Source organism: Rhinoraja longicauda, chromosome 4 (genome assembly GCF_053455715.1).
Source record: "Rhinoraja longicauda isolate Sanriku21f chromosome 4, sRhiLon1.1, whole genome shotgun sequence".
Taxonomy (NCBI): domain Eukaryota; kingdom Metazoa; phylum Chordata; class Chondrichthyes; order Rajiformes; family Arhynchobatidae; genus Rhinoraja; species Rhinoraja longicauda.
Window position 1 is genome coordinate 90356400 of NC_135956.1, and position 20520 is coordinate 90376919.

The 20520-nt window shown below is 42.7% G+C and overlaps 1 protein-coding gene across 1 annotated transcript in view; it reads right to left on the reverse strand.

Moving 5' to 3' along the window:
- Window positions 1-8348: 8348 nt before the first annotated feature.
- The window catches only part of LOC144592968 (KAT8 regulatory NSL complex subunit 1-like), a 79411-nt gene continuing 67239 nt past the window's right edge, over window positions 8349-20520 (reverse strand). The window contains exons 9-14 of the mRNA XM_078398352.1: window positions 20350-20510; window positions 18455-18573; window positions 17707-17767; window positions 17497-17609; window positions 12354-12600; window positions 8349-9371 (exon numbers count right to left, since the gene is read on the reverse strand). Coding sequence (XP_078254478.1) covers window positions 9096-9371; window positions 12354-12600; window positions 17497-17609; window positions 17707-17767; window positions 18455-18573; window positions 20350-20510 — 977 coding nt within the window. The 3' untranslated portion in view covers window positions 8349-9095. The remainder of the gene's footprint in view (window positions 9372-12353; window positions 12601-17496; window positions 17610-17706; window positions 17768-18454; window positions 18574-20349; window positions 20511-20520) is intronic.

Consider the following 20520-nt stretch of genomic DNA (forward strand, 5'->3'; position numbering starts at 1 on the left):
GAAGCATGCTAATCCCATTTAGACAATAGACAATAGATAATAGGTGCAGGAGTAGGCCATTCGGCCCTTCGAGCCAGCACCACCATTCAATGTGATCATGGCTGATCATTCTCAATTAGTACCCCGTTCCAGCCTTCTCCCCATACCCCCTGACTCCGCTATCCTTAAGAGCTCTATCTAGCTCTCTCTTGAATGCATTCAGAAAATTGGCCTCCACTGCCTTCTGAGGCAGTGAATTCCACAGATTTACAACTCTCTGACTGAAAAAGGTTTTCCTCATCTCCGTTCTAAATGGCCTACCCTTTATTCTTAAACTGTGGCCCCTGGTTCTGGACTCCCCCGACATTGGGAACATGTCCAACCCCTTAAGGTTTACCTGCGTTAACCTGCAAAGGTTTTCCTTCGATACCTCAGTTGGTAGATCAGAGGACCGTAGTGGAAACATAGTTATCCTTAGGTCGCTGGTTCAATTCCAGCTCGAAGGAGTTGCTCACCTTTAGGGCGGCACGGTGGCGCTGGGGTAGAGTTGCTGCCTTACAGCGTTTGCAGCGTCAGAGACCCGGGTTCGATCCCGACCTCGAATGCTGTCTGTACAGAGTTTGTACATTCTCCCCGTGACTGTGGGTTTTCTCAGAGATCTTCGGTTTCCTCCCACACTCCAAAGACGTACAGGTTTGTAGGTTAATTGGCTTGGTAAAAGTGTAAATTGTCCCCAGTGTGTGCAGGATAGTGTAAATGTGCGGGGATCACTGGTGCAGACTCGGTGGGCTGTAGGGCCTTTTTCTGCACAGTGTCTCTAAACTAAACTAAACTAAATCCCGATACCTTTCCTATCCTTCTCGAAAACTGTATCTGCCTCCACCATCTCTGGAAGCTCATTCTAAATAATCACCATCTTCTGTGTGGAATCTCCTGTGTAGGAAGGAAATGCAGATGCTGGTTTAAAGCGAAGATAGACACAAAAAGCTGGAGTAACTCAGCAGTCCAGACTACATCTCTGCAGAAATACCTCAAAGGGTGAGGTTACGGAATACTTAGTTCATGGTAAAATAGGCCGAAGACAGCATGGCTTTGAGAAGGGTAGGTCTTGCCTGACAAATTTACTGCAATTCTTTGAAGAAGTAAATACTGTAGCAGGACAAAGGAGAGGCAGGAGATGTTGTTTACCTGGATTATCAGAAAGCCATTGATAAGGTGCCACACGGGAGGCTGCTAAGGAAGATGAGAGCCCATGGTATCAAAGGGTAGATACTAGGGTCCTGAGGAGGTTTACAAGAATGATCCCAGGAATGAGTAGGTTCACATATGATGAGCGTTTGATGGCACTGGGCCTGTACTCGCTGAGGAGCCTGTCCCGGTGAGTCATTCCAGCATTTTGTCTCTACCTTCTTCCCAGCTGTTATTAGGCAATTGAACCATCCTATCACCAATTAGAGAGCGGTCGTGAACTACTATCTGTAGACCCTCAGACTATCTTTAATCAGACTTTATCTTGCACTAAACATGATTGTGTATCTGTATACTGGATGGTTCTGTTGTAATCATGTCTAGTCTTTCTACTGGCTGGTTAGCACACAATGAAAGCTTTTCACTGTATCTCGATACACGTGACAATAAACTAAACCAAACTAAAGTAACAGTCTCAGGATGAGGGCTCAGCCATTGGGACTGAGATGAGAATCCTCTTTAATTTAAAGGTTTCATTCAGATCTTTGAAATTCAGTCCAAGGCATTTGTGGTTGTTGAAGATATTCGAAAATAAGATTGACTGAATTTCAAATACTTTGCAGGATTGCATATTATAAAGGGAACATATTCATGTTTTTTACATATGTTGATCATTTATTCATGACATAAAGAAAAGCAAAGGTTAGAAGAAAATTTGAAGTCAATGCTGCCTCCTACCATTTCTATGTTGGGTGGAGCAGACTGCTTTTGTGCAGTGAACTCTGATATGATGTAGGATTACATAAAGCTCTTGAGACAGGCAGCCTTGCTCCCATGGTTCATGAACAGTCCATGCATGGTACAACTCCCAGCAGTGAAAAAAAACTGTTTGATTGCACGTGGCTGTTTTGTGCCCCATTCATCAAAGGTGGTGGTGTTTGATGGGGGGGGGAGGGAGGAAGAGTGGTAGAGAATAGAAAAATAGAGGCAGAAGAACAGGTTAGATAGAGCTCTAGTGGCTAGCGGAATCAAGGGATATGGGGAGAAGGCAGGCACAGGTTACTAGAAACATAGAAAATAGGTGCAGGAGTAGGCCATTCGGCCCTTCGAGCCTGCACCGCCATTCAATATGATCATGGCTGATCATCCAGCTCAGTAACCTGTACCTGCCTTCTCTCCATACCCCCTGATCCCTTTAGCAAAAAGGGCCCCATCTAACTCCCTCTTAAATATAGCCAATGAACTGGCCTCAACTACCTTCGGTGGCAGAGAATTCCACAGACTCACCACTCTCTGTGTGAAGAAATGTTTTCTCATCTCGGTCCTAAAAGACTTCCCCCTTATCCTTAAGCTGTGACCCCTGGTTCTGGACTCCCCCAACATCGGGAACAATCTTCCCGCATCTAGCCTCTCCAACCCCTTAAGAATTTTATATGTTTCTATAAGATCCCCCCTCAGTCTTCTAAATTCCAGCGAGTACAAGCCCAGTCTATCCAGTCTTTCTTCATATGAAAGTCCCGCCATCCCAGGGATCAATCTAGTGAACCTTCTCTGTACTCCCTCTAAGGCAAGAACGTCTTTCCTCAGATTAGGAGACCAAACCTGCAGACAATACTCCAGGTGCGGTCTCACCAAGGCCCTGTACAACTGCAGTAGAACCTCCCTGCTCCTAAACTCAAATCCTCTTGCTATGAATGCCAACATACCATTCGCTTTCTTCACTGCCTGCTGCACCTGCACGCTTGCTTTCAATGACTGGTGCACCATGACACCCAGGTCACGTTGCATCTCCCCTTCTCCTAATCATTCACCATTCAGGTAATACTCTGCTTTCCTGTTCTTGCCGCCAAAGTGGATAACCTCACATTTATCCACATTATATTGCATCTGCCATGCATTTGCCCACTCGCCTAATCTATCCAAGTCACTCTGCAGCCTCCTAGCATCCTCCTCGCAGCTAACACTGCCACCCAGCTTCGTGTCATCCGCAAACTTAGAGATGTTGCATTCAATTCCCTCGTCCAAATCATTAATATACACTAAATAACTGGGGTCCCAGCACTGAGCCTTACGGTACCCCACTAGTCACTGCCTGCCATTCCGAAAAGGACCCGTTTATTCCTACTCTTTGCTTCCTGTCCGCCAACCAATTTTCTATCCACCTCAACACTGAACCCTCAATACCGTGTGCTTTAAGTTTGTACACCAATCTCCTATGTGGGACCTTGTCGAAGGCCTTCTGAAAGTCCAGATATAACACATCGACTGGTTCTCCCTTATCCACTCTACTAGTTACATCCTCACAGGAACAGGAAAACTGATTGTGAATGATCAGCCATGATCACAATGAATGGCGGTGCTGACTCGAAGGGCCAAATGGCCTCCTCCTGCACCTGTTTTCTATGTTTCTAACGGCACAGAGCAAGAGATATCATCCCACCCAAATAGGTAAATCAGAATTTGTGAGAGGATCTAACACTTGGTTTAGACTTTAGAGACACAGTGCGTAACACTGAGTCCACGCCGACCACCAATCACCCAGTACACTATCACTATTCTACACACTCGGGACCATTTACAATTTTACCGAAGCAAATTAACCTACAAACCTACACGTCTTTAGAGTGTGGGAGGAAATCGGAGCACCAGGAGAAAATTCATGCAGTCACAGGAAGAACGTACAAACTCTGCACAGACAACACCCATAGTCAGAATCGAACCCAGGTCTCTGGTGCTGTAAGGCAGCAACTTTACCACTGTACCAATCTTAAGTTACCAACCCTTTGTATTGAACTCTGATGGAGCAGGCAATTACTCACATGAAGGAACAACTTCTTCCCTGCTGATATCAGATTATGGAATGGTCCTCCCAGAAACCAGGGTCCTCATCTTCCAACCTACATCATTGCGGATCTGGTATTTTTTGTATTCGGCTCACACTGTAATGCTGTAACATCACATTCAGCCCTCTGGTATTTTTCTCTTTGCACCACATTGTGTAAGACTTGATTGTACTGATATATAGTATGATTTGACTGGATAACATGCAAATGAAGTTTTTCCACTGTGTCTTGGTACACCTGACAATAATAAACCAAAAACATTAATGCGATTGACAAAGGATTGAAACTAAACTGAATTTTGAACCTTGCTAGAAACAAGGAACTGCAGATGCTGGTTTACATAAAAGGATACAAAGTTCTGGAGTAACTAAGCATCTCCTGCCTGACCTGCTGCCTGGGGTGATGGTGGAGACCGATATAATATTTGAAGAAGAGTCCGAACCCAAAAAGTTACCTGTCCATGTTCTCCAGAGATGCCTCCTGACCCGCTGCATTACTCCAAAACTTTGTGTCCTTTCGGAACCTCGTTACTCTGACTGGTTTTGGAACATTGTTTCATTGATAGTTTCAAGGCTCAAGCCATTGAGTCCGAGAAAAAATATCTGGAAGCCCCTTCAGGGAATACAACTGTTCTTTAGTTTCATTGTTCTTTCTGGGACACATGACAAAAAAACACTCTTGACCTATTTGATTAAGGGGCACACAATAATCAATGGTGGAAAAAAAGGAAACCACTGATGTGCAGGGTGAGAATTTCAAATACATTTGAGGTTATAAAGGCAAAGCGGTTTGGGATATTGGGATGATATTCCAAGTGTTCATAGTGTCATAGAGGGAATGTTCTCAATACAGTACTGAAAGTAGGCGAGAGATTTGTTCTACACTGGTAGCAAAACTGTGGTGATGGAAATGGTAATTTGACAGTGCACTAAATGCAGGTGGACGGTTGAAAGAGGAAGGGGGGGGGGTGGGATAAGAGCAGAATAACATAATTAATTTACTCATGGTTCTGTCAATCTCAAAGGAATGACATTGATAATGAAATGGCACTAATCAGAAGGAATGTCACAGACAAAATTAGATGAAAGGGACAGGTTCCTTACAAAATGTGTAAGAAGGAACTGCAGATGCTGGAGATAGGCACAAAAAGCTGGAGTAACACTATGGGACAGGCAGCATCTCTGGAGAGAAGGATGATGTTTCGGGTCGAGACCCTTCGTCAGAAACATATTATAGTATTATAGTAGAACTTAGTATTCTTCAGAAGGGTCTCGGCCTGAGACGGCACCCTTTCCTTCTCTCCAGAGAACTCTGCCTGTCTCGCTGAGTTACTCCAGCTTTTTGTGTCTATCTTAGGTTTCCTACAGGAAGTAGACTGGTTTGGTAACTGTGGCAATCAGGCTTTTTCTCAGAAGTAATTTATGGCTTATTGCAAAAAGAGAGCGAGATGAAAAGGAGACAAGATGGAAATTAACAGTGTAGTGGATAACATTGTCCATAATTCTGCAAGTTCTACTGTAATAGCATAATATTCTCATTAGTATACTGAAAACAAGAATTTAGTGAGGGACACGAAGAAAAAATGCTTCATACATGATGGGATGGTAGCGTAGCGGTAGACCTAATGCTTTACAGTGCCAGAGACCCCGACTATGGGCGCTGCCTGTACGGAGTTTGTACGTTCTCCCCGTGACCTGCGTGGGTTTTTTTCTGAGATCTTTGGTTTCCTCCCACACTACAGGTTTGCAGGTTAATTGGCTTGGTTATGTATATATAAAAAACTCCCTAGTGTGTAGAGGGTCGTGTTAATGTGCGGGGATCACTGGTCGGCGGGCTGAAGGACCTGTTTCCTCGCTGTATCTCTAAAAAATATATACAATTAGGCAAGCTTAGTGGTATCCCAAAAAGCTTTTATTTCGAGAGAGAAGACCAAAGCGGAAGTAGCTAATTTCAGCCAGGTGGATGAAAGTGGGAGGGGAGGGGGAGCTTTGCCTCTGTTCAAAGAAGCTGAGGACCAGCAGGCAGTTGTGGTGCGAGATTGAAGTGTAAAGGAACTGATTAGGATGTTACATTAAAAGGGACAATACATATTTAGAGATACAGCGCAAAAACAGGCCCTTCGGCTCACCGGGTCCACGCCGACCAGCGATCCCAGCACATTAACACTATCCTACACCCACTAGGGACAATTTTTATATTTACCCAGCCAATTAACCTACAAACCTGTACGTCTTTGGAGTGTGGGAGGAAACCGAAGATCTCGGAGAAAACTCACGCAGGTCACGGGGAGAACGTACAAACTCCGTACAGACGGCGCCCGTAGTCAGGATCGAACCCGAGTCTCCGGCGCTGCATTCGCTGTAAGGCAGCAACTCCACCGCTGTGCCACCCGTGAGAGATTGTCTGCCTACTGCCTCCAGCTGATACCACCATGACCCAGTCTACAGCGCATCCCTTGTTTCAGTCTAAATCTCCCTTGTGCTCATTGTTTTTTTCCACTTCTCAGCACTCATGGGGAAAGTTCTTGCTATGCTGTATTTCACTGTGGGAAGTATGATACTGGAAATCCAGTTCTTGAGGAGGCCTGGTTTGAGAGAGTGTGGTAGGGCAGAAGTAAAATAAGGGGGCAAGGGTAGGAAGTCTATGGTTGGTACAAAATGGAATGTAAGATCGGGGAGTAGATACAAATGCAGACGTTGGTGCAAATGTAAAGGTAATTAGGGGACATTGATTTGGTGCAACAACTAGAGTTGGAAACTCAGGGAAGGAAATGATAGACTGATGATTAAGTTTATAGACAACACATGAGAATGAAAGACATGGGCAGGTTTCACAGAGCATCAGTGAGGCGACCGACCAGGCAGCAAGAAAGTAAACGATCCATTACTTTTAATCTGTGTCATTTTTACCTGGAACCATTTTCTCTTTACTTACTCTCAAAACTTTCAAGATTTGGAACATCTTGGCCAAATCTTCGCTTGACAATCTCTTGCTCGAAGAATAACCCCAACATCTGTTGTTGTTCCATGTAATTGAAGATTGGAGTTTCTGTTATCAAATCTCTCACATTCATATCTCTTTTCATCTAATTTAACACCATGCCATGATTTAACAAGTCAACGCTGCTTGCAATTTATTAGTCCATATTTTTAAAATTATAATTTTGCTACAGATATTTGGTCTTCATGGTTTTCCTGTCGAATCAGTCTGATGAAGGGTCCCGACCCAAAACGTCACTTATCCATTCACCCCAGAGACACTGTCTGGCCCGCTGAGTTTCTCCGGCATTTTGTGTTTTCTCGAGATTTCAGTAACTGCAGTTACTTGCAACTCCGACTGGCCTTCGTTTCCCCCTGTTGAATGTGAATGACTGTAATGCCCATGCAATTCCTTTGCACCATGACAGCATCTCATACCCAATGAAAATTAGATTATTGCCAGAGCCACTGCTGTCTCCACCTCTATTTCAATAGCAAACTTGGTGTATTCCATTCAAGTAATGAGGTTTTGTTTTAAACTTTGAGAGTTGCCAATCGTTTTCATTTTCATCCTTTCCAATTCTCCTACTCCCACCACTTCACACTGATATGACTGAATGTACTGCTTTACAGAAGATGCAAAAAAGACGAGTTTAATGCAGATAACTTTAGCTTGGCATGTTTGGCACAGATATTGTGTGCCGAACGGCCTGTTCCTGTTCTGTTTTTAGAATCATATAGCACAGAAACAGGCTCTTCGACCCAACTTGTCCATGCCAATCAAGATGCCCCATCTACATTCGTCCGACCTGCCTGTGCTTGGCCCATATCGCTCCAAGCCTTTCCGATCCATGTATCTATCCGAATGTCTTTTAAATGCTGTTATAGTATCTGCCTCAACTACCTCCTCTGGGATCTCGTTCCATATACACACCACCCTCTCTGTGAAAAAGTTGCCCCTCAGGTTCTTATTAAATCTTTCCCCTCTCACCTTAACTGATGTCCTCTGGTTCTTGATTACCCTACCCTGTGTAAAAGACTGTGCATTCACCCAACATACTCTCCTCATTCCCTTCTCAACATTGTTCCATGTTTTATGGTCAAAGACTCATGTAGGACTATCGACGTGCTTTGCCCCCATGTAATCAATCCAGTTTTGATCCTAAATTTGCCTCAACACTTACTTTGAAAACCCATTTATTTATTTGGCATGTAAAAACATTTTCAATTCCCTTTCATGTTACCCGCCCTTCAATGAGGATTCAATGAAATGTTACTGAGCAGCCTTGCATGAGAGCACGCGGTTTAAAGAGAGTTACAGCACAAACACGAGTGGTAAACAAGAACTGTAGTAATTTAATATAGGGCAAGTACAGTCAGTCGACCACTCCTCGGGCATGCTATACAACAGCACAAGTATTCTAGAATTCAGCAGTGTTAATGAAGACAAGCCCAAGGATTTACTGCAACAGGAGAAACTATTTCTACTCATTCCAGGGAGGAATCCTGTCCCCTTCCCACTCCCATTTTTTTTTTGTCTTAAATAGCTTTGTTTTCTCTCTCTCTAAAACTCTCCCTTCCTGCTTAATTGGCACAAACTGACATCACTCTAACATACAGAACCTTATATTCTTTACATTTGTGACCATTTTCCCCTGGCCCTACCCCCCCAAACCTCCATGGTACAATTTACAGTACATCAACTTGAAAAGAAATGGAAAAAAAGCCCACTGAAAAGTTATATACGCATTCTCTCAAAAATAGATGTTTGAATATCAAACATTAAAAACAAAATAAGTTTTACTTTCTCTCTCTCTATATATATATATGTATATATACCATACATCACATATGCATATATGCTATATATATTTGTATATACACTATATATCATATATACGTATGTGTATATACACTATATATCATATATATATACACGTGTGTGTGCATGTGTGCGCGCGCATCTGTGTCTGTGTGTGTGTGTGTGTGTGTGTGTGTGTGTGTGTGTACACATGTAATATATATATATTCATATATAGATACGGCATGTATATACAGATGTGTCAGCTATGTGGGCCTGGGTGTTAATTTACTGGGTGCAGCAGCTTCACCTAACCATACTTCGATCGTTCTCTATCGCCAGAGTCAATTTCAAGTCTGAACTGTCGTCATCTTGTAAAAACAGGGGTCCGCTGGGACCCGTTGTCAATGAAGGGGCGCATTCAGCAGCTTCGGTTCTCACACTCGGCTTGCTAGCTGACAGCCAGTGCAAGTCTCGAGACCGTTCACAGCGGTTTTCTCTCTGGCTGTTGCAATGTCCTTTCAGTGCCTCCAGGTTCTCAGTTAATAAGGGAAATATCCTTGGCTCCCATGGTTGCACCATCTACGAGAATAAAATGAAACAGTATCAGAACAATAATGAGCAAAAGTCGTTCCACTGCCATGTTATACCGAGATACAATAGTGAGACACAATTAACAGCAGCCACCAGCTAATGAGTTCAAATCTACGTGGTAATTTATTAAAATTAATTTAATAAATCTGGTCATTTGTGGACTAAGACCAGAAAATAACCATGGAAAACTTACATGTAACTATCAAAACTTAACTGGTTCTGATATGTTTCAGAGACTGAAGCTGCACACAGCCCAAGCCCATAGACGGTTGGGTAACTTTCATTTCCACTGGCGTCAGTCAGTTCTCTACATTCCAAGAGTATTCGCTCGTATTTTATTGGCAAGAAACCACTCAGATATTGAGAAATTGTGGAAGATTTTATAGACGTACAAGTTAAATTTCATTAGAAAACAGTACGTCATTATTAGGGAAATACCAAGGACTGCTCTGGCAATAACTGAGTTGTAGTAATCACCGTACAATGGACAGTATCACAAAATGCTGGAGTAACTCAGCAGGTGAGGCAGCATCTCAGGAGAGAAGGAATGGGTGACGTTTCGGGTCGAGTCCCTTCTTCATACTTCAGTCTGAAGAAGGGTCTCGACCCGAAATGTCACCCATTCCTTATCTCCTGAGATGCTGCCTCACCTGCTGAGTTACTCCAGCATTTTGCGATACCTTCAATTTGTACCAGCATCTAGTTATTTTCCTACCATACAATGGATATGTGGTTGCAACATATCAATTTACTAGTGACTATCGTGGAAAACAGAAATTGCTGAATGGTGATACATATCATCAAATCAATTAATTTTTATAAACTTGATACAATGACTATTTTTGCAAACATGACATGCAGCTAGATGTTCCTTGTATGTATTTGTTTGCTGATCAGATATCTCCACCAATTAGTAAAGCACAGAAGCACCCATAATAGACAATAGACAATAGGTGCAGGAGTAGGCCATTCGGCCCTTCGAGCCAGCACCGCCATTCAATGTGATCATGGCTGATCATTCTCAATCAGTACCCCGTTCCTGCTTTCTCCCCATACCCCCTGACTCCGCTATCCTTAAGAGCTCTATCTAGCTCTCTCTTGAATGTATTCAGAGAATTGGCCTCCACTGCCCTCTGAGGCAGAGAATTCCACAGATTCACAACTCTCTGACTAAAAATGTTTTTCCTCATCTCTGTTCTAAATGGCCTACCCCTTATTCCTAAACTGTGGCACCTGGTTCTGGACTCCCCCAACATTGGGAACATGTTTCCTGCCTCTAACATGTCCAACCCCTTAATAATCTTATACGTTTCGATAAGATCCCCTCTCATCCTTCTAAATTCCAGTGTATACAAACCTAGTCGCTCCAGTCTTTCAACTTATGACAGTCCCGCCATTCCGGGAATTAACCTAGTAAACCTACGCTGCACGCCCTCAATAGCAAGAATATCCTTCCTCAAATTTGGAGACCAAAACTGCACACAGTACTCCAGGTGCGGTCTCACTAGGGCCCTGTACAACTGCAGAAGGACCTCTTTGCTCCTATACTCAACTCCTCTTGTTATGAATGCCAACATTCCATTGGCTTTCTTCACTGCCTGCTGTACCTGCATGCTTCCTTTCAGTGACTGATGCACTAAGACACCCAGATCACGTTGTACGTCCTTTTCCTAACTTGACACCATTCAAATAATAATCTGCCTTCCTATTCTTACCACCAAAGTGGATAACCTCACACTTATCCACATTAAACTGCATCTGCCATGCATCCGCCCACTCACACAACCTGTCCAAGTCACCCTGCAACCTCATAGCATCTTCCTCACAGTTCACACTGCCACCTAGCTTTGTATCATCGGCAAATTTGCTAATGGTACTTTTAATCCCTTCATCCAAGTCATTGATGTATATTGTAAATAGCTGCGGTCCCAACACCGAGCCTTGCGGTACCCCACTAGTCACTGCCTGCCATTCTGAAAGGGACCCATTTATCCCCACTCTTTGCTTTCTGTCTGTCAACCAACTTTCTATCCATGTCAGTACCCTACCCCCAATACCATGTGCCCTAATTTTGCCCACTAATCTCCTATGTGGGACCTTGTCGAAGGCTTTCTGAAAGTCGAGGTACACCACATCCACCGGCTCTCCCCTGTCAATTTTCCTAGTTACATCCTCAAAAAATTCCAGTAGATTAGTCAAGCACGATTTCCCCTTCGTAAATCCATGCTGACTCGGAACGATCCTGTTACTGCGATCCAAATGCTCCGCAATTTCGTCTTTTATAATTGACTCCAGCATCTTCCCCACCACTGATGTCAGACTAACTGGTCTATAATTTCCCGTTTTCTCTCTCCCTCCTTTCTTGAAAAGTGGGATAACATTAGCTACCCTCCAATCCACAGGAACTGACCCGGAATCTATAGAACATTGGAAAATAATTACTAATGCGTCCACAATTTCTAGAGCCACCTCCTTAAGCACCCTGGGATGCAGACCATCAGGCCCTGGGGATTTATCAGCCATTAGTCTACCCAAAACTTTTTCCTGCCGAATGTGGATTTCCTCCAGTTCCTCTGTCACCCTAGGATCTCTGGCCACTAGAACATCTGGGAGATTGTTTGTATCCTCCTCAGTGAAGACAGATCCAAAGTACCGGTTCAACTCTTCTGCCATTTCCTTGTTCCCCATAATAAATTCCCCTGCTTCTGTCTTACTGCTTTTGATTAATGGATTTGCCTGCAAATACCACAAAACAAATTAAATCCAATCTACACGATATTGGAGACCAGTTGCCCATGACATTTATTAATGGAGATATCCACACATGGATTCTCCATTAATTACAAAGGTTAATAGTTGTTGTTTTGCACAGAACTGGGTAAATTCCCTCATAACCAGAGACAAGGGGATTTGTGATAGAATGTGCATGCAGTTAAGATTCTGAATCTAATACAGATACTTCAAATTTACCTGTACTTCTTCATCTGTGACATCAGGTGTAGACGATCGTGTATCCTCGCTGAAGGACAGAACTCTTGTACGATCCTTTGAGGAAAAGGAACTATGCGATGAGCAGGCTTCAGGGCTTCCAGGACCAGTAAATGAGCCCACCTGAGGATAATCATTTAGGAGATTATATCCACTGTCGGGTGATGCAGGCTGAGCATTTGACTGCTGTGGTTGTGGGGTGGACCTGCCATCAGCTTTGTTTGAAGATCTGGAAACCAGAAGAAAACAGTATCTCAATAACATACTTCAACTGAAGCATCACTTTGGTTTGGTGCTTTGATTTTGGATTTAGAACATTGATCAATCTTGGGTCATGCCCACCTTTCCACCGCGCACACATTAATAATTTTCTCTACTTATTCCGGCAATTTGAGCAGTAACTGCTCGTCACCATCTCATTCCTGTGCATGATGTGTGTGTAATCTTGAAAAGTGAGGTTTCAATCTGTAAACTCATAGTAAGAATGGCCCTCACATGCAATCACTTTCCTGTGGTCACTAAAGTGTTATCAAGATAAAGAATAATTTCTAAAATCCACTCAAGATCTATTGCAATTTCAGTTGGAAAGTAGACTGAACCAATCAATAAGCAAACAAATAAACATCTTTATTCAAAAACTCTCATTTGTTTGTTTGTTTGTTCCTGAACTATAGCCAAAACGGTACATGATAGCACGACAATTTTCGGCCCACCTTACTCACCGTCATCCTTTTGGTGCTAATGGAAGAAGTTTTGTTGAAATCGGTGTTATATTTTTAAAGTTATTCTCATTTTAAAGTTTAAATCTATCTCCTAGGGAGGGAGAGGGGTGGAGGGAGGGGGGAGGATAAGGGGGGTTGAGGGGAATGGAGTGGGGGGAGGGGAGAGGAAGGGGGAGGGAAGGGGTAGGGGGAGGGAAGGGGGAGCGGAAGGGAGAGGGGGTGAGGGAAGGGGGGGGGGGAGGAGAGGGTGCTGCACCAATGCAGGAGAGGTTTGGGCCCAACAGGTCCACTTGGTCTATACTATCTAAATGTTGAGCGGTGGTTGAGACAGTGTGATCTGGGATTTATTAAAGGTAGTTTACATATAGGTAATTATTAATGCTAACAGAGCGTAATTGTTTACAGTACTAACAGAATGTAATTTATTACAAAAGTTGGGAGGTATAGTTCCATTATATAGGGCATTGAGTACATTGGTCTCCTTTTTGAAGGAAGGATGTTAATGCGTGGGAAGCAGTTCAGAGAAAGTTAACGAATACCTGAAATAGGGGATAGAGACAAAAAACTGGAGTAACTCATTGGGATAGGCAGCATCTCTGGAGAGAAGAAATGGATGACGTTTCGGGTCGAGACCCTTCTTCAGACATAGGGGAGTTGTCTTACAAGGAACAATCAGGCAGATGAGGCATGTATCTGCCAGTATCTGTAAAATGTGTGGGGACTTCGGATTAAAATATAGAAGGATGGAACTTGACAGAATATGGGGAAAGGATGTTTCTTCTTTTGGGGAAATCCAGAACCAGGGGTCAATACTTAAAAATCATGGGTAATTTATTTTAAATAACGATGAAGCAAAAATACTTTTCCTCAGAGAGTGAGCGACTTTGGAATTCTCTTCTCCAAAGAGAGATGGTGGCAGAGCTTATGAAGTAGGATAAAAGCAGAGGCCGATATATTTTACGTAAGTCACATGTTGAAACATTAATGAGGATGATTAGCAAAGTTCTTGATTAGTACGGGTGTCAGGGGTTTTGGGGAGAAGGCAGGAGAATGGGGTTGAGAGAGAAAGGTAGATCAGCCATGATTGAATGGCGGAGTAGACTTGATGGGCTGAACGCCCAAACTCTGCTCCTAAAACTTATGAATGGGAGTTTGAGGATATAAACGGACCATCAAATTGAATGGCGGGGAAAGCTTAAAAGACCAAGGGCCTTTCTACTAATTCATGTTCGCAAAGGCAATGCTGATTTGTATAACCCAGTGCATACCATGCAAATCTTTCACATAAGGACTGAAAAGCAGAATTTTACATTTTGTCTCCACATTTCTACAGTACACGGAGAGAAAACCAAAATTCAGCTGGTGACAATGATGCTGAATGACCATACCCAAAAATCAGTAAAATACCCTGAAAGCAAAATTCACCAACTATAAAAAAAACTGGAAAAGATGTGGGCTGAAATGAGGAACTCCCCAACCAGTACGTGGAAGTCCCTTCTGTTTATTGGGTAAAGAATACAACTATCCCAGGGGATAGATTCTGGCCTACTGACTTGATTTGACATATACGTGACTAAGCCCTAACTACATGGTTCACAAGAACAAAATAAAGAGAACCAGGAGTAGACATTTCATCTTTCATACCTTGATTTACAGTTTTAAATGGCCTCCCCTTTATTCTAAGACTGTGGCCCCTGGTTCTGGACACCCAACATTGGGAACATTTTTCCTGCCTCTAGCTTGTCCAGTCCTTTTATAATGTTATATGTTTCTATAAGATCCCCTCTCATCCTTCTAAACTCCAGTGAATACAAGCCTAGTCTTTTCAATCTTTCCTCATATGTCAGTCCCTCCATCCCAGGGATCAATCTCGTGAACCTACGCTGCACTGCCTCGATTACAAGGATGTCCTTCCTCAAATTAGGAGACCAAAACTGTACATAATACTCCAGATGTGGTCTTACCAGGGCCCTATACAACTGCAGAAGAACCTCTTTACTTCTATACTGAAATCCTCTTGTTATGAAGGCTAACATTCCATTAGCTTTCTTCACTGCCTGCTGTACCTGCACGCCAACTTTCAGTGACTGGTGTACAAGGACACCCAGGTCTCGCTGCACCCTCCCTTTACCTAACCTAACTCCATTGAGATAATAATCTTCCTCCTTGTTTCTGCTGCCATCTGCCCACTCACTCAACCTGTCCAGGTCACCCTGCAACCTCCTCTTCACAGTTTACACTGCCACCCAGCTTTGTGTCATCCGCAAACTTGCTAGTGTTGCTTCTAATTCCCTCTTCCAAGTCATTGATATATATGGTAAACAGTTGCGGCCCCAACACCGACCCTTGCGGCACTCCACTCGCCACTGCCTGCCATCTGAAAAGGACCCGTTCACTCCTACTCTTTGCTTCCTGTCTGCCAACCAATTTTCTATCCATGTCAACACCCTACCCCCAAATACCATGTGCTCTAATTTTGGTCACCAATCTCCTGTGCGGGACCTTATCAAAGGCTTTCTGGAAGTCTAGATACACTACATCCACTGGCTCCCCTTCATCCATTTTACTTGTCACATCCTCAATAAATTCCAGAAGATTAGTCAAGCTTGATTTCCCTTTCATAAATCCGTGCTGACTTGGACTTACCCTTTTACGACTTTCCAAATGCACCATTATTACCTCTTTAATAATTGACTCCAGCATCTTCCCCACCACCGAAGTCAGGCTAACTGGTCTGTAATTCCCTGTTTTCTCTCTCGTTTCTTTCTTAGCTATCCTCCAATCCACAGGAACTGATCCTGAATCTATTGAACATTGGAAAATGATCACCAATGCGTCTACTATTTCTAGAGCCACCTCCCTGAGGACCCTGGGATGCAGAGCATCAGGCCCAGGGGATTTATCATCCTTCAGTCCCATTAGACTACCCAATATTATTTCTCGCCTAATGAAAATTTCTTTCAGTTCCTCTACCCCCCTAGATCCTCTGTCATATCATATATATACAGCCGGAAACAGGCCTTTTCGGCCCTCCAAGTCCGTGCCGCCCAGTAATCCCCGCACATTAACACTATCCTACACCCACTAGGGACAATTTTTACATTTACCCAGCCAATTAACCTACATACCTGTACGTCTTTGGAGATGTCCTCCAGTACATCTGGGAGATTGTTTGTGTCTTCCTTAGTGAAGACATATCCGAAGTACCTGTTCAACTCTTCTGCCATTTCCTTGTTACCCATAATAATTTCACCCATATCTGCCTTCAAGGGACCCACATTTGACTTTGATACTCTTTTTCTCTTAACATATCTAAAGAAGCTTTTACTGTCCTTTATATTCTTGGCCAGCTCCCCCTCGTACTTCATCTTTTCAGCCCGTATTGTTACCTTCTGTTGTCCTATGAAAGTTTCCCAACCCTCTGGCTTCCAGCTACTCTTTGCTGTGTTATACATCTTTTATTTTAGTTTTATTCCATCCCTAACTTCCCTTGTCAGCCACGGTTGCCTCCTACTCCCCTTAGAATCTTTCTTCCTTTTTGGAATGAAATGATCCTGCATCTTCCGGATTATGCTCAGAAATTCCTGCCATTGATGTTCCACCGCCAATCCTGCTAGGATCCCTTTCCAGTCGACCTTGGCCAGCTTCTCTCTCATGTCTTCATAGTCCCCTTTGTTCAACTGCAACACTGACACTTCCGATTTAACCTTCTCCTTCTCAAATTGCAGATTAAAACTAATCATATTATGATCACTACCTCCAAGCAGTTCCTTTACCTTGAGTTCTCTTATCAAATCTGGTTCATTGGACAACACTAAATCCAGAATTGCCTTTTCTCTGGTAGGCTCCATTACAAGCTGCAGATACAGATGAATACAGAGACGGGAAAAGAGGAAACTAATGTTGTGGATATAAAATTGATACGGCAGGTTTCCAAATTTGTCTTGCAGCGTCCCATAAAAACGGTATTTTCGGCATCCCCACCATCAAGTAAACATTCTAATTAAAATTCAGGGCAGACACAAAGTGCTGGAGTAACTCAGCGGGTCAGGCAGCATCTCAGGAGAGAAGGAATGGGTGACGTTTTGGGTCGGGACCCTTCTTCAGACCCTCTTAAAATTCAGATACATATAACAAGGAAACAAACTTACAAACCATAAAAGTGGTCGTTTAGATCCAAAAGAGAGGTGAATGTTGTGATGTGGACTGTGCAGAAAGGCAAAAGGCATGGGAATTTTAATGAAAACTGAGTTACATTTGTGCAAAAATGAGAGGTATTTTATGGGGGTCAGATATAGCAACATCCTACTTCTCATGCCTGTTCTTGGCCACACTCATGCAATACAAATTTAGTTCGAATTCTTATGAATTAATATTCAAGAAACTTCTGACATCAACGTTACCTGCTCCCTCGCCTAGCAGAGCTGGATGACGACCACAAACACCATCTAGAACGTTCCATCTCCTCACATTTGGAATGACGACTGAGAAAAGCTTCATCAGACATCTCCTCATACTACATATTCAAGAATGGACAATGGAAGAGTTTAAAATCTAACAGAAAACTATAATAAAATTAAAATACTTTGTGGGCTTACTAAAACTTCAAATACCTGGTCATCCTCCAACTTGCAATTCTGCAGTTTCGACTGTTCGATATCTGCAATTCGCCAACTGCCAAAAACAAATGGAAGATAGATCATTTAAAATAAAATCTTCTTACCTATTTCTGTTTTTACTTCATATTTCCAATGTCTGCAGTATTTCGCATCAGTGATTTGAACTACAAGCAAGTCCAAAGGTAATGATTTTAGTACAGTGTACTGTCTAAATGTGTATCTGAAGCCATACGGCAAAGGCAGAGGCTTATTACAGGAGGGAGAGAAAATGCCTCATGAGTGAACACGAGGCGTCATGGAATATTAAAGTACTGGAAGATTAAACATCATATCCACAACGATCATTTCTATTGAAGACAGACACGAAATGCTGGAGTAACTCAGCGGGTCAGGCAGCATTTCTGGAGAGAAGGAATAGGTGATGTTTCAGGTCGAGGCCCTTCATCACACTTAAGAGTAAGGGAGAGGGACACTGGAAGTATGGGAAGGTACAGAAAAAAGCAGAGCCTGCATCGATGACTGAGGAAAGGTGGAGCCCACAATGGTCATTGTTGGCTAGGGATGATCATTTCTATTGCCCTTTCACTGAAGATTGTGTAAGATTAAGAATTAATATGATGATTGGAAGGGTGGAACATGAGAAACTCTATCCTGGTTCTGGGAAGAGCGAGAAAAGAAAAGTGGATCTGCTTCAGAAACATTTTTCCTACTTTACCAATATCACAACACTGGTTTGGGTTACCTTGGTGTTAGGATCTCCTTATACTGAAGTTTTTCCACTCGAGCTGCAGCAGCCATTGACATGGGAATAACAATGTTATTTATGTCAAACGAACTTTCACCTCTTCTCCGCCGTGCAGACTGAAAGAAAAGCAAGCACAAGAAGTAAAGATATTAACTTTCAGCTTCTTGGTAAGTTAATAATTTCTAAAACGGACCTCAATAAGACTGGTTATTTTTGTCAAAGTGGACCAGCAGGTGGCGTTCTGGAATTTTTCAGACAGAAATGAAACCACAAACACAGCACATCAGCTCGAGGCAGCTAATATCATTGGATTGAAGACCACACATAAAAGAAAATATAACAACTTATTTTTTACATTTACGGGTATGGGGTGGTGTGCCTTAATGACTACTGCCCAGTGGCTCTGACATCCACCATCATGAAGTGCTTCAAAATGCTGTGAGAGAGCACATCAATTCCAGCCTCCCAGATAACCTTAATCCACTGCAATTCACCTGCTGCTGCAACAGGTCCATTACAGACAACATCTCCCACGCCTTGCACTCATCTCTGGAACATTTGAATAGACTCCTATTTATTGACCAAAAAAACACAGAGTGCTGGAGTCAGGCAGTATTTCTCTGGAGAACATGGACAGTTCTCCATGATGTTTCAGGTCTGAACCCTTCTTCAGGCTGATTGTAGTGGGGGAGAGAAAGCTGGTAAAGACCACTACAGTCCCCCCGTCCCCCGTCCCCCTTCAATCAATCTGAAGAAGGGCCCCAACCCAAAACATCACCTATCCACGTTCTCCAGAATAAGGGGCCAGCCATTTAGTACGGAGGCAAGGAAAAGTCCTGGAGTAGTAAAGCTTTGAAATTCTCAACCACAGAGCAGTTATTGAATTCTTTTAAAACAGAAATTGGCAGATTTCTTGCAGAGAAATGGTATTGATTTAGAAAACCAGCCGTAATCTTAATTTCTCCTTGTGTTTTTGTTAACACTGATTCCTCAAAGAACTTTTGTAAGTTTTCTCCTCAAGGAACTATGTTGTGCACAAGCTAGCTATCATATTTACCTACACGTTAAGAACAGACTAAAAAAAATTGCTGATTGGGAAGTATTATGTGACTCCTTGAAGCAGTAGAACAGAATAAGATTTAAAATTCCTTACTTGCTAAAACTTCAGGACTTATTACTACTGGCTCAATAGAAAACATTTCTATTTGATGATTATACTGTAAGCATTCTAAATGGCATTTGCCCCAGTTCAAACATAGATTATCCCACATGGAATCCGATCAAAACAATCTCCTGGGACCTTAGAAACCCGGAGATTGCAGTACAATGCAAACCAATCATGATGAAATAATTATTCCTACAACACACGAAAGATGAAAATTAAAGAGGAGTCCTCATTCAACAAAACTAATGCAGAAAGCCACGTCACTGTACAGAGAAAACAGTGCAAGGATGTGGTTCAAAGATATGGAAGCTCCTAATGAAGCTTCAAAACCCTCTCTCATTTACAGGAAACAGGTTATTCAGTACATGGTAATATGGGAAGATCTTATCTCCTCATCCTCTTTCAAATGATTTTTCGAGACGATAGAAGGAAAATAGACGGCCTTTTAACCTAATGTGCACCTGTCTTGGCTTTTTGAAAGAACCGTCCTTTTTTAAAAAAAATCTTCCCTCTGATGCTTACATCAATTATCTTAAATCCTGCTGTTAATCTCATTGATGTGAACAATTTTTTCTCAATTACTCTTGTCAAATCGAAATCGCCATTAATTTGCCTCTTAAACTCAAGGGTACAATGAAGAAACACAGTTTATGTTATCTTACTTGTATAACTGTAGTCCCGATCTCTGCAAATGCATTGCAAATCAAGAACCTTTGATTTAACTTACCGGTGTGGAAGTGTTGGATGTTGCAGGCTGGTTGTGTACAGCTGAAGGAGGGGTATCTATATATGAAGGCATCTGGTGTACCGCTGAACTTGGTTTTGGAGTCTGTGGATTCATCAATGGAGGATATGAACTTGAAGCTGCTTTGTGTCTTTTACTGAAGGCTGTATAGAA